Raw genomic sequence first — 14,866 nt, 5'->3', positions numbered from 1 at the left:
ATTTCCTGATGGCTGCCCAGCAGGCCTTTGAACCCTCCATTTGAAGTACATGATTCAGCCACTTGTAAATACAGCGCCTATACTGCCAGTAAGAGGGCTCCTCTAATTAAAATGGTGTCAAATAACAAGCGATAAAGAAAGCAAGGTGGTCTTTAACAGCCTCTTATTGTTTTGCTTGTGTGCACTTGTGCTGAGGGCGTCAAGTAGCATTAAGACACATTCAGAGCCTCTCGAATCAGCAGCAGCAAACAGTCACAACAAGTGGGGCCATAACAAATGCAGATCTGAAACGAAAGGCTGATATCAAATGCACCTCTATAACAGACATAACAGAGGACATTAACTTGGTTCTTTTTGAACCAAGTTTTAAAATGTAGGATTTGACAGGTTGTTTTATACCAGGGGTGTCCAAACTTTTCCCACTGAGGGCCACATACAGAAATAAGGAGGTTGGGGCCAATTTAATATCCACAAGGTATGTGAAAGTTTGCAAACCTAACAAATGTAGGTTAAGATTTGCTTAGTGACTGAGTATGTCTAAATGGCTAGATCAGTCAGGAAACACATGATTTGCAGCTATAAATATTTCTTTATTAGCATTTATTATAGCACCTTTTAAGCTACATGGAAAGCATCAAGAACCCTGTTCTTCCTATGCCGATAAGGAAACCCTCAGGCAGGGAGAGCAGCATTAATAACCCCAGAGCAGAGCAGGCATCAATGACAACTAAATGGTATAAATTAAGTCAGAAGCAGAATAAAGGAGGAGCTGGGGTGAAGGAGGGTTGCAAAAGGAGCAGCAAAGCGTGGCAAGTCTGAAGCAGTTTAAATAAGGCAGCATGAGAGCCAATAGCATGCTCAGAGCAAATCAGCTGGCAAATAGATAATAATTTCCAGGTTTGTGGGCAAGATATTATTTTTTAGGTTTCCAATATGTTTAACACAGTGTTGTTTCAATGCAATTACAAACAAACATCAATAAATTCTTCATGTCCAGATGTTTGTTTACAGAATTAAACAACCTGTGCTAAGACTCTGTAGTACAGCACAGTTTATTTATTTAATTTTCTTTCTAGAGTCTACTGTGGGCCAATCAAAATTGAACAACGGGCTGCATTTGGCCCCCAGGTCATAGTTTGGACACCCCTGTTTTATACAATCAAACCTTTATGTGTTAATAAAAAGCCCCATGTAAGATCAATAAGTCAAACTTTGTAACATTCAGTTATACAAAAGAAGCAGATCTTCATTCATTGGTATTAAACAGAAACATGTTGAAGAAATAAAAGATGACAAAATAATTTGAGAAACAGCCAACGGAGAAAAACAGAGAGGTCTTCTATGCTTGCATGCTGTACTCATCAAGGCCCACATTATCACAGATTTTAATATTTCTACTGTTTCACACCTTTCAACAGTTTTTTAACTGCCAGTGAAAAATCAGTCATGAATAAACAAATTTAATAAACTCTGGGGAAGGGGTGCAGGTGGCCCAGTAGTTAGGTCCTGCCCCACATATAGGGGCTACTCATAGCTTTCATATGACATCACACACTCACAGAAGCACTCTGTGGCAGTCAAGAGAGGCTTCCTACTGGTGTACACTATAGGTTGTTTGCAACCACATGATCGACTGTCTGTTGGGGGTCAGAAAGCGGGGGACAGCTGTAAGGAATGAATGGGAATGGAGGAAAGCTCCATAGCACTTAACAGCTCTAAATCAATCTCTATGCTGCAGTTATCATAAGAAAATTTCGACACACATTGAGGGGTGTGTATTGGCAAGAACCTGGCAATACGATATGTATCCCGATACAGGGGTGCCATTATTGATAAATTTCAATATACTGCGATACTATGAGCAGGGCGATGTACTGCGATATTTCTACATCTATTTATTTATATGTATACTATTAATATAGTTTATAGTATATATATATATATATATATAGAGAGAGAGAGAGAGAGAGAGAGAGTGCTTAACAAATTTATTAGACCACCCTAACCCTAACCAAAGTAAGGTTTGCTGCCCTAAATTAACAGCATTGGTAATTACCAAAATCATTTTTTATGTTTCTGCAATGGTTAATACACCAATATGGAGAAGCTCATTAACAAAAATGATATTTTTAATACTAAAATATAATTATTATTGTTATCCATGAATTTTCAAATTTACTGATTTACAAAAAAAATGAAAACATAGTAAAGCACATTAATATTTCTTGATTAATATGTCAAATTATAGTTATTTACTTGCATTCTTGAACAGAAAAAATAGTTTTAATGGTTGAATGTTATGCTTGATTCATTTCTGACTTCTCAGGGAAGCCCAGTAAGCTGGCTCAAACTTGGGTGAATTTAGTTTGAAAATCCTCATTCCTGTTCAAAATGGTAAAACGTGGAGAGCTCACTGAAAATGAAAGAGTCCGCATTAAAGCACTTCATGATGCTGGATGGTCTTTGTGACAAATATGAAAGGTGGTCTAATAAATCTGTTAAGCACTAAGTACATATATATATATATATATATATATATATATATATATATATATATACAACTATGCAATTCAAAGTTGATATGGAATGTAACAGAAATTATCTATTAATAAAACTATTAAAATTATATTTATAGTAAATAAATAAATACATAATATATAGTGTATTATAAAATATATGGTCCTGCATGATGAGGACTTTTCTCATTTGTTGTAGTGAATTACAATGCTTTCTGGATTTTTATGAGAAAATTGGAAAAATAAATCAATATAGAGTAAATGTACTCAAATCTTTCATATTTCACGCTATAACAGCTTGTGTGTCTTTATGTAATGACATGGTGCTTGTGGAGGGAGACTATGGGACACAAGCTGATCCTCATGTTCAGCTTTAAGGGCTGATGAACTGTGTTGTGAGGACATTATGTGATAGGCCAGTGTTTTGATCGTATTACAAAAGCGATCATTACTAATGTTCACTACACGGCGCAGGTCCTTCCAAATAAAACAAAGTATTTTCTGTATTTACGGTTGCATGAGTAAAAATCAGCAGTGGCTTCAGCAGGCTTCTTTCACTTTAGCTGTTAGCTGAAAAGCTATGTTGTCAGGTCCGTCGTGTTGTCTGGGTACTTCACTCTGGTGTGGCATATCTTACAAACAACTTGACTACTGTCTAAGTTTGTACTGTCTTTAATGTTTTGGAAGCCAAAATAAGTCCACATATCAGCTATGAATGCAGCAGACGCTGCACTGCTGTGTAGGCATGAGCAACCGGCTGGCTCACACCGGAAGTCTTGCGTGATCTCGTTTTTTAAGCAGAGGAGAAGAGGGAACAGTCAATGGCTTGCTGCCAGCTGCCAGCTGCCGCCAACATACGGTCAGGGGGTGAAATTACACCGCAAACTACCCCACAACAAAGTAAATTATTAATTAAAAAATATCAATACTGCATTTTAAGATATCAACACAGTATTGCGCCGCGAAATATGGCAATATATCAGTGTATTGATATTTTCTTACACCCCTATTGAATACGATCTCTAACCTTAACTGAAAAGTGATTTTTACCACAGTTTAACTGATTCACCTGCTGTGGAGGCGTTAAATATCACAAATACTCAGTCGTGCAGGTCTCCTAGCGTTATCAAGTCAGATGATGATGTATTTTACTGAGCTAAGAGGCTAGCTGAGGCTCTTCAACATATAAAAATATCCTCTTTTGTTACAAACATAATTGAGATGGTGATGTACAATCAACAGAATAAACCTCGTGGGGTAAGCAACCAAGAGATGATGAGCCGTCTGTGCTACTAAACGGCTCTTTTATGTTAGTCGCTGTAGCTAGCACCCATTTGAGTGCCACTTTCCTTTCCTCCATCATTTGTTAATCCACGTTAAAAAAATTCAGACTGAATACGAATGAAGTGCCTTTTTGGAGCCAAACAACCAGCTCTACTGAGCTGACAGATGATCTAGATCTCTTAAAAGAGATGGATTTTCCATCATAACAAGGGATGGATGAGTTGGACATCAGCTGAGGAAACATGGGCAAGATCTGGTAGCTTCATTGCTTATCCATGTTATAAAAATTGGAACTCAAGCCAATCACTCGAGCCATGTTGGCCAATCAGCATGGAGGTCCTCCAGTGACATATTTCAGATACATCCCCGGATGATCTCCAAAGCACTAGCATGGGGGAAGTAGCTTCATGCAGCCAACAATGGAGGAGAGTCTTGTGGAGTCTGCCTGTGGCTACCTTGAGCTGTACGACACAACGTGCCTGTTCCACCAGCACAGGAATGAAAAAGGGCTTGCATGGAGGAAAGTGAGTGAGGGGGTTGAATTGCCAGGGAAGTTGTATAAACATTTGTCTGTCACTTGATTTCAGCCATTTAGCACCACAGTTAGCACTGCCTGAGTTAGCTTAACCCAGTCATGCAAGCGATGGCATCTCCAACTGTCTCAAATCTTTTAGGCAGTCATGTACATGTGATTTGACAGGCAAGTGGAGCAAGTTCTTTGTGCAAATTCAAAAGAATCAAACAAGTAAACTCCTTATATTCGCACATTCAGATACGCATGAAAAGGCGATTGTTTGCACCTGGTGTGAAGAAAAATAAGGGGAAGGGTTATCTACAGCACATTGACTAGTGTCTGTAAAAATCACAGAAGAAAAGATCTAGCTCAGACTTTTCTGACTGAACTTATTTAAATAGCATCCAAGGTGCCTAAAGGGTCCATTGGGACAAAAACTTACAGTTTAAGTTAAGAGACTTCTTTACTGCATGTTATTGCCCACACTCTCTCTCCACTCTTCTAATCCTCTTCTAGGATAATATGTTCCGTCTAAATAAGCCAAAATAAAATTAAAAACAAAAAAAAACTTTGGCTTACAGTGTATGGCTGAGGTGGGTCCCAGTGAACCCAGTCATAGATGACAGCTTTCTCCTCTCTGGTCACATATTTTGCCCAGGGTGAGATCCGGTACAGCCGCTCCCCTGCCTTGGTGTGAACCACCACCTGGGAAATGAGACAAATGAGTGTTATGCTATAGCAAGGGCACTTCAGCAATGACACACAGCAAAGGGACATTTAAATGACTCTAAAGGCAATTTAAACACACTGCGAGGACAGGGACAAACGCTACATGTAGATATGGAAAACATGATACACACTTTGGATATCTATATTCAAGACGCAGAGATTGGAGGGAAAGAGTCTGATAAAATGAGAAGTGAAGAAAAAGGAAAAAGTGATGTAAAAGGGAAAACATGATTACAAAAGCTAAGAACTGGCGGATGCTTTAAGGTCCTCTGTGAGCTTTGTGTGTTTCCGTCCCTGGATGTATGTGATTTTTAAGTCAGCATTTATTTACATCTTCCAGCCATGAAATGCTTACATCATAAAACTGTGCAGTTACTCCCCATCCATTATTCGGAAATGATGGTTCAGATAGTTCAACCGATAAAGCAAACATTTTTCAATGTGTCATAGGAAAACCGCCCCCTCTCCAATGCAAAACTGATGTTTTCGAACGCTATACCAGGCTTCCAGAGAGCGCTGACGACGTAATACAGTCCAGAGGAGAAAAGGCTACAGTATTGACCAGAGTAGTTGTCGTTGTGAATCAGGATTCAATTGCTATTGTGCTGTGTTTTATTTTAGAGAGCATAACTGTTGATTTTAACCGGGCGACTCTCTGGCCCGCCTTGAGAGGGGATTTGAGCCAGGCAGCAATTTAGAAAAACTAGGAAATCTAAATCATTATCCTTTGCCTCTCATCTATTATGTCTGCAATTGAGGACTGGAAGGGGGTCAAATAAGTATAGTTTGGAAATCCAACAGAAGAGTTATTTTGCCTCCATCAGTCAAATAAGAAAGCAGAAAGCCAGCGTGAGAGTGAGAAAACCCACCAAGAAATCGATCTTGTAGTGTTCCCCACAGTGTGTGTTCGCCCTGTTTTGTCCCCTGCAGAAACGAGCATTAGAACCCAACTAATTCTGGCCACTGTTGTGAAGTAATGACTGTTCCAATGCCACCTGCCTGTGAGACGTTGGCCAGACCCCCCTCTGGGGTTTTTTCATTATGGCCAGGCCACCTGAGGGCGAGCTGCCTGGCTCCCCTTATGACATGCTTCACAGTTTATAGGATTAGGAAAAGATAGTTGGATAAATGGACTGGCATAAAGTCTGAAAGAGTTGGTCCTTCAGACAAATTGGCCAGCATTAGGCACATTAAAGAAAAATCAGACTGCTGGGCAGGCTGAGGGGGTGCATGAGCGGGAAAAACAACTAAAAGCCAGGCAAAATGCGAGAAGTAAGGTGTGGATGACATGAGGTTGATAAATCGCTTTGATGATACTTTGGTTTACTTCTCCAAAGTCTTGCAAACTCTCACATTAAGCACTCATTGTACAAACTGTAACCACAAAAGGACTCAGCTTGTTTATGGAGACAAATTGGGCTCCGAACAAAGGGGGATGGGAGGGCAAGCTGCTCTACACGAGAGCGATTGGAGCCGGGCTTGTGCCTCCACGAGGGAGTGCTGTGGAACTAATTCTAAAGTGGAGCTCACAGCAAGACGGCCATTCACAGGCAGCGGGGGTGCACAAGGAAAGGCCAGGTGCCAGCGTTTCCATCTGCTTCTTATCGTCCTTAGACTGACCTCCGCTGACAAAGGGAGCCGGGCAGCCTGTCCAGGGCGTAGGAGTGTGCCAGTGATGACCCGGTCCCAAGGAGAGTGGCGCCATGATGCCATCCATTCCACGCCTGGCATCTCATTTCAGGATTATTTCTCATCCTTGCCGCTTGCTTGTGAGACAATGCATAATGGGAGGTGCGTCTTTTGCATTTAACCCTGATGAATTATTTACCAGAGCTAAAGCCCGTTCGACTACACCCACTGAGGGCTGAGCTTTGCACAGAAAAATACGACAAAATGTCTTGAGGGAAGCCTGCTGCAGACAGGAGCTGAAATAAAAGCCCTTTGTTGTGCTCCTCAGGTGTATCAACCTTCACTGTGCAGATTGTGTACATACAGTAATCTCCCTCCTGTGTGCTGTGAGTATGACATGTTGTTGATGGCGACACGCCAGCTCTCCACTTGGTTTATAAGACGCCACACATGACAGGGAATCTCCCCGGTGCAATATAGTGACAAGTCCTAGCCCCGGCGTGGCACGACGGCACCTGCTGAGGGCGTGAAAATGGGCATGAAGATGTTGTGTTCTCTACCTTGAGTTTGGTGTTATGATCCACAGCTGGAGACTTGTCAGGCTTTGGCGGCAGAACCAGTTCCCATTTGCCAAATTCTTTCCTGGTGTAGGGGTGTGAGAATTTGTCCCAGCCATCTATGAGGGAACACAAAGAGGATTTAAACACATCCAATTAGCTTACAACACAGAGCCGAACATCAGCTCTCATTACTGGTTTCCTGTCCAGAAATAGGGATATATGATCATAGGTGTCTATGAGAGAGCAGCACTATTCAGTCTCTCCCTTTGATTCATAATACTGCATAAATATAATGTATATGTGATAACAGAGGATCAAAGGATGGGGAAAAATCACAAAAACAATGTAAATGATACAATAATATGGAGCAGAAATGTCTTTTTTCTACTCTTGTTTATCACATCATGGCTTCTCAGATCTCTGTTGTTGGTAAAGGTGAGGCCATGACACCAGGCTGAAAATCAACGCTGTAAACAATTAGCTCCTGACTACTGCTACTGTGCAAATTAGCTTTTAACAGTTTCTATGTCCAAAACGGGGCATATTGCTGCTACAACTGTGCACAGTGGGAAGTCGAAAACAGAGCAGCAAGACATTACCAACCCAAAGTTTATGTTCTTTATTTTCATTGCATTGGATTTTTATTTCATTTGGAGTCCAAATGATACACGTGTAAAAGTCTCCCAAGGATGACTTCATATTTAGAGAGCTTTGTACAGACTCAGCCTGAAGACACATCTTCACAAGGCTGCCTTGTCTTTTATATAGCGAATACTTGGCTTTGTACTCAAGGCAGAGTACAAATGGCTGTAGTCTGACTTGGGTAAAGTATGTTTGTACTTCTGCAATCACTCCAACATGTGATTACTAACCTTAGGATTGACCAGATTTCATACCCGTCGTCAGGCAGCTCCATCTCTTAAGCTTTTAGCTGATAATACTTGTTGGCATGGTTTAGTTGAAACCACTACAAGCCTATAAACAGGTGGAGAAGAGATTAGCATGGATGCAGCTATAGTGGCATTTCTTTATTAAAATGAGAGCCAAGATCTGCGTTGAAAGCTTCCATGGAGGAGATATTTTTTCTCTTCTCCTGAGTGGATTTAGCAGAGTTCAGCTTACCAGCTGGCTCCATGACATTGAAGGCCTATTATGTCATAAGCTTTTTTGCTCTGATTGGTTCATAATAAATCTACCGAACAGAATGTTCCTCCAGGCCATTTATCCTTCAAGTATCTGAATGTGCAAATATAAGTTCCTATATTCCCAAACACAGTTCATAGTTTGCTACACAGATGAATGCGAACTATATCACCTGAGGTCTGTGAAAAATGTCTTAGCTTTTTGACCGAAAAGGTTGAAGTAACCAGAGCCTGCATCTCACACACCCTGCCATAGACCCCTCTGTAGTTCTCACCTGCCCCTCTGTCTAGGACCAGTTTAAGCCAGTGTCTCTCTCTACACTGAAAAAAATTAGCAAGTGGACTAACTAAAACCTTCCTGTTGTCCTACTGATGTTATTCTGCTTGTCTTTTTAAAGAGGTGCAAGAAACCATTGGCCCCGATGTTCAGTTGATTGTTAACAGCAGTGTGTTTTCAGGTATTGTTCCAGCTTGTTTTATACAAGCTGTTGTTAGGCCTCTGATCAAAAAACAAACTTAGATTCCTCTGTTTTGTCAAATGTTTAACCCATCTCAAAGCCTCCCTTTATTTCTAAAACCTTAGAGAAACTGTGCTCTTACGACTGCAGTCTTATCTTGATGTTCATGGCATTATGACACTTTTCAATCTGTTTTTTCACTGCACTGAGTCACAACTCTCATTGCTGGATATGAACATTGTGTTGGTTTACAGCAACAGTCCCCAACCACCAAGCCATGGACCAGTGCCAGCCTATGGGTCAGTTAGCGCCAGACCACACAGAGAGAATAAACAACTTATTTTATTTCTGTTTTATGAACTATTTGAGTCTGAAAGATGCTTTATTTTGAAAAATGACTGGATTGTCCACCTTTATGTCGTCTACTATTTGTGCCCGGTGACCTCTTGACATACGTCATGATGTTTGTCTTGGTTACATGATACCCAAAGCTTAATTAAAATGAGAAATAAACAAAAGTTGAAGAGCTTCTTTGCAATGAAAAAAAGGCTCAATGAGGAAACAGAAGTAGAGACTTACACCGCCAAGAAAAAGAATGCTGCATTTAAAAGACAATATCAGGAATCGTACTTAAAATAAAGGTTTATTGTGAGAGGTGATACTCATGCACTCACTGATTCAGCATTATGGTGACTTGTATTTTTTTTTCTGAACTCTGATATCATTTTATTTTGGTGTATTTATCCCCCACACATTGAAGGCCAGGCCATGAAAATGTCATCTTTCATTAAACTGGTCCTTGGCACATAAAAGGTGGTGGACCGCTGGTTTAAAGGGTGCCATCTTAAAATTGGTTCATGTCCTATTTGTCGAATAGATCTTTTTTTGATCAGACTTGGGGACTCTACTTCCTCCTTTTGCCCCTTTCTAGAGTCCCTTAGGAAACAATCCTTTTCTCTCTTTACCTTGATTAAAAAAACGGTATATCTTACTACCTTTACACCAATGATACACAAGTATACCTGCCTTTAGAAAGAACTTGCAGCACAATTAATTCTCTGCTAGACTGCCTCAATGACATTAAACCCTCGATGGCTCTGGACTGCTTGAATTTTAATAAGAGTAAAGGTGTTTTAACATTAGGTCTGACTGTTTCGAACCGCGCCACGGCGTGATTCCTCCCCCTTCCCCCAGCTGGCTTGCTTTCACACTAGCAACCTTGATTCATGTCTAGCCCCCTTGTGTATGTACTCAGTCTGATGCAGCAGGTGGCGGTATGCACATAGCTGGAGTACAAACCCACCAATGAGAAGAAAGAAGAAGAAGCTATGGCAACCACTCGGTTCATGACCTGAGCAAAGATTATTTATGTTTTAACCTGGCTAAAAAGTCCATCCTGCCAACATGGATGTTAAAATTACTTTCTGAGTTGTATCTTACCTCGCTGACTCCAACTTTTGTTTATCCATAAGGTGAGTCAAAACAGTCATAAAGCTGACGTGACTCTCTGTTACGCATCGATTGCATTCGCATCTCATCTGAACTGTGCCAGAGTCCATTTGACCACCTCCCCAAGTTCGCATTAACACTGACCAAAACCAAGTGAACTTAGGGCTCCAGTGTACTCTGCTCCAGTGGAATCACTGATGCCCCTCTTGTGGACCTGGACCCCCTACTACCCTATGTTTAGACCAGAGTGTCAAATCAGTGATTGATCAACAGATAATTGTTTCATCATCTGAGGCTTTATCCAAGATTAAGAGCCAATCCCATTTCTACCCCTTAACCCTTCCCCTTTGCCCCTTGAAACAGATTGTCAAGGGGTAGGGGTGAAAACCTTCCCTAAAGAAATGAGAGGCCACTTGATTGCTGTTCATCATCACACATTGCTGATAAACAGTGCCTCATCAGATGTGGCAATAAAGCTTCGACCATCTCGTTCATGTGTTGATCTTCTCCATCTATTTACACAGTTAACTGCCCTAGTTTACACATGTACATACTGAAAAAACAATAAACTCCCATCCCTATTTTCTATAATCGTTTATAAATGCAGGAAACATCTACATTATACGCCTCTGTCATCCGTTTTGCCATTTTGCAAGTGAACACAGTGCATGGTGGGAAATTCATCATACCTCTTTGTTTAAAGTGTGGTCCTGAGAAATCTTCATTTCAAGGGCTACGTAGCCCTTGGCCCATAGCTCAAAAGAGGACTGGGACACCCCTTCACCTGACATGAATGCGCAAAACCAAAGGGGAAGTGCTAAGATTAGCACTAAGGTGTAGAAATGGTATTCACCCTAAATTGGTTTCATCTTTTAACAACTGCGAGTAAGTGATTTATACACACATGCAGAGGGTGAGCATGCAAGCTCCACACATAAAGGTCATGTCTGACAGGGATTCAGACCAGGAACTTTCTTGCTGTGAGGCGACAGCGTTAACCACTGCCTCATCGTGCAGCCTCAGTAGTAATGAGAAGTCAGAAATGAAAAAATCCAACCTTGGGGCTTTAATAATTTACAATCCAAAATTAAACAATCAAGTGCTGCATTGTTCCTTATTACATTGTGTTTCCACTTTGCCTCATGCTAACAACGGTTTGCTGCTGATAGTCGACACTGTGGCTCTTGCTCTACATTTTAATTCCCCCTGTGGTCTCAGAGCGTCTTTATTTTTCCAAACTCTACCCTCAGTCTTTACACATTTTGTCCCTGTCTCTCTCTTTTATCTACAACTTCTTATGTAATACTTTATTTGTGTACTCCTGCATTTTGTGACTCCTCTAAGAGTGAGTAAAGGAGCGGGCTCAGTCATCTAAAGAAAAACTGATAAAATACCTCTTCACTGCTCATTGAATTATATCTCTGAGGAACAGCAGAAACACATTACAGTCATAATCTGCTGATACCGCAAAACCAATTGTCATTGAATGACAGGAATATATCAGGACACAAAACATCTATTATAAAGCAGCCACCTTGGCACGTCAATTTAGGACGTTGTTTTTATTCACTAATCCATATCTGCTTGCTATTCATGAGCAAAGACAACGACAGGATGGAAAATGAATCACAGGAGATGCTCCAGAAGTGACCGGGCACAACACCAGCACTTTTTACATGCAGGCCAACTCATATTTTTTCACAATTTATTTATCTCCCTTCTCTTAAACTCTGACAAAAAAAAACATAGCGCATTATGCATCCAACCTGCACCATATTCATGACTAGGGCTGCTGGGCTGTTTCCACATTTACTATGAAATTGAAATCAAATAATATGACTGAGCCGTGTCAAAATGTAATCTCTCACAGAATTGAATGTTGGAATTGAGCTGCTGCCCAAGGTCCTGGAAGATAATTAAAAAAGGAAGAGGAGAAATATGGAAAGAGGGGATGGCAGGAACTGAACTAACAAGCACAAAAAAATGTGGCGGGACAATACACAAATTGACAAATATGCGGTTTGGCACACAGAATCAATCTGAGGGTATCACCATTAGCATTTGCTTTCCTTTATCATTACCTGCAGGGTTAGACTGGCACACGCGTGCTGTGTCCGTGCTGCTGTGTGGGTATGAATGAGGGAGTGAGGGGGAAAATTCTTCCACCATCCTTCTTGCTATTATAATTGTATTTGTTTTTCCATTGAGACCAATCAGTCACTTCTGGCATGTGCAATTGAGCTCAGTGCATTAATATATTTGATAAAGGAAAGAGAGAATGTTCAAAAAGAAAGATAATGACACTCAGAGCTTGTATTACCATGCATATCTCTGTGATAGATGAAAGCAAGTCTCATTTAATCTTGTTAATGATGACAAAAATAAATAATTTTGCCATATTCTCACATCCCACATTCACTGAAAATAACACTCAAAAGACTATTAACCTGAAATTACTTTCAAAGTTGGGGCCGTGGGGAACGGAGATTTCAGTGCAAACACAGAGGTTGCACTCTCTCAACAAGTTCGCAGGCGATGATGAAATAACCAGCTACTAAAATATTAACAAACACTCCCACATTCAAAAGAAGCCCCTTCAGTATGCAAGTTTATCCTGCGTAATCAATATTTTCCACATTTCCTACTCCCAGGTTGGTTGATCAAAAGGGCTGATACCCTTGCAGTGCGGGTCTCTGGGCTTTTTCCTAATTTTTGGCCCTTTTGTGTTCAAGAGTGCAGAAAAATCAAATTTCTTATTTAATGCAGCATGAGGATATGCAACCTTTCTGTTCACACTGAAATCTTTTTATTTCCTGGTCCAGACAGTTTATCTAAATACCTAATGATGTTTCATTTCCTTTTCAGTAATCTGATTTATTATTTCCCATTGATTGTCATAATAAAACTGGAATGAAACATATTTTCATCTGTCTGCCTCTTTAAGAAATAAGCAGGGCTCCTGCAGAGCATTAAATATTTGAAGATTTCTTTGCATGAAAGACTCATTTTTTTAAAAGCATGAATCATAGTTAAAAAACCTGTGTCAATGAGGTTAAAGTGCCAACTGTCAGCTTTAATTTCAGGCTGCTCACATACACATTAGGTCTATTTTAAAGAGTCTAAATCACTATTAATCACAGGCGTGTAGGTAATAATAGAGCAGAATTAAAACCTGGTGAAAGCTTTGGTACAACAAACTGTTGCCAGGAGCCGACAGTTCTCTTCAAGCTACTTACTGAAGTCACCGGTGAGGAAGAGGGCCTCTGCATCTGGAGCCCACTCCTGAAAGAAGAGGCTGTTGTCAGGCCGTCGCTGCAAACCGAAGTTGTGGTAGCTGCGTGTGAACTGGTCAAAGCCTCCTTCTGCCTCCTCGAGCTCGAAAAGCCGCTTCTGTAGCAGCTCATACCTTTAAACCACAGGGAAAACACAAACAAACACAAAGCTGTGTGAATAAAATGAAAGATCCAAAGCTGGGAAGATCATCTCTTAGATGCATACAGTGTCAGTACTTTTTCTTTCATTTCCTAGAATGCCTTGTTGACAATCTTTGATACTAGTGATGCACAATAAGTATTTTTTGAGCTGACACTGATAACTAATAAATACCCAATCCCGATGCCCGATATAAACAAATAACCTGTAATTTTTTTCCAGTTTTTGATTTTAAAAAGAACTTTATTTCAAGTATTTTTGCACATCTGGTTACAAGAGATGTTAATATGCTGTGAGCAAAGATATTTATTACCAATTCTAATTGGCTTCACTCATGTTTACATCAAAAAACAAAGAACAGTTCTGACTTTCCACCTGTATATTTTTACTTTAACCAGAACATTTCTGTAAAAAACAAAGTACATCATGAATTAAAAACTAATAACAAGAGTTGTCTTTTTTTCCTTTATGCCCTTAATAAGAAGTTGACTGATGATCGGCCTGGCTGATTACTGAGATGACATTTAGCATTTCGCAAATTATCATATCAGCATCTCATTTTACTGATAATTTATCAAATCAGCTAACTCAAAAGTGGACTACTTTTGCTCCACAGCAAGGTAAGTCTTCCCCTCTGGGTTTATTTCCACACTCCAGTCTGACTAATGTCCTGCATACAACACAATCTGATTGGACAGAGTTCACATGAGCACTGGCAAACAACTCTCAAGCCTGGGTGCCACTGACACAGTGAGTGTATGGCATCACTTCCTGTTTTCCTGCTACTACTGTGCTGCTCTGTGCCGTTTCTTGTGCTGACGGAGTTGAGCAATATAGTTTCATTTCCTTCATTTTTACCTCTGCCAAGGGGGTTATGTGATTGGTAGGGTTTGTTAGCTTGTTAGCAACACAACAAAAAGTTATGGATGGATTTTGATGAAATTTTCAGGAAATGGCATAAGGAAGAACTGATTAGATTTTGGGAGTGATCTGGATCACCGTCTGGACCCAGGAATTTTTTAAAGGATTCGTTACTATTGGGAGATAGGGCTAATAGCGGAGGTCTGCGCTCTCCAAGTGCTTTTCTAGTTTCATCATGCAATTTTACTTTTGCCACATTAAGTACATTGTATGTCATCATTACAAATTTATC

General features: G+C 40.3%; 1 protein-coding gene across 3 annotated transcripts in view; it reads right to left on the bottom strand.

The window, feature by feature from the left end:
• Positions 1 to 14,866, bottom strand: part of gbe1b (glucan (1,4-alpha-), branching enzyme 1b) — a 149,682-nt gene that overhangs the window by 116,933 nt on the left and 17,883 nt on the right. For all 3 annotated transcript variants that reach the window (XM_041813757.1, XM_041813765.1, XM_041813773.1), the window contains exons 2-4: positions 13,518 to 13,687; positions 7,233 to 7,348; positions 4,894 to 5,019 (exon numbers count right to left, since the gene is read on the bottom strand). In XM_041813757.1, the coding sequence (XP_041669691.1) occupies positions 4,894 to 5,019; positions 7,233 to 7,348; positions 13,518 to 13,687 (412 nt within the window). The remainder of the gene's footprint in view (positions 1 to 4,893; positions 5,020 to 7,232; positions 7,349 to 13,517; positions 13,688 to 14,866) is intronic.

This window comes from Cheilinus undulatus, linkage group 2, assembly GCF_018320785.1.
Source record: "Cheilinus undulatus linkage group 2, ASM1832078v1, whole genome shotgun sequence".
NCBI classification, from domain to species: Eukaryota; Metazoa; Chordata; class Actinopteri; order Labriformes; family Labridae; genus Cheilinus; species Cheilinus undulatus.
This window is presented reverse-complemented; position numbering and strand designations above follow the sequence as displayed.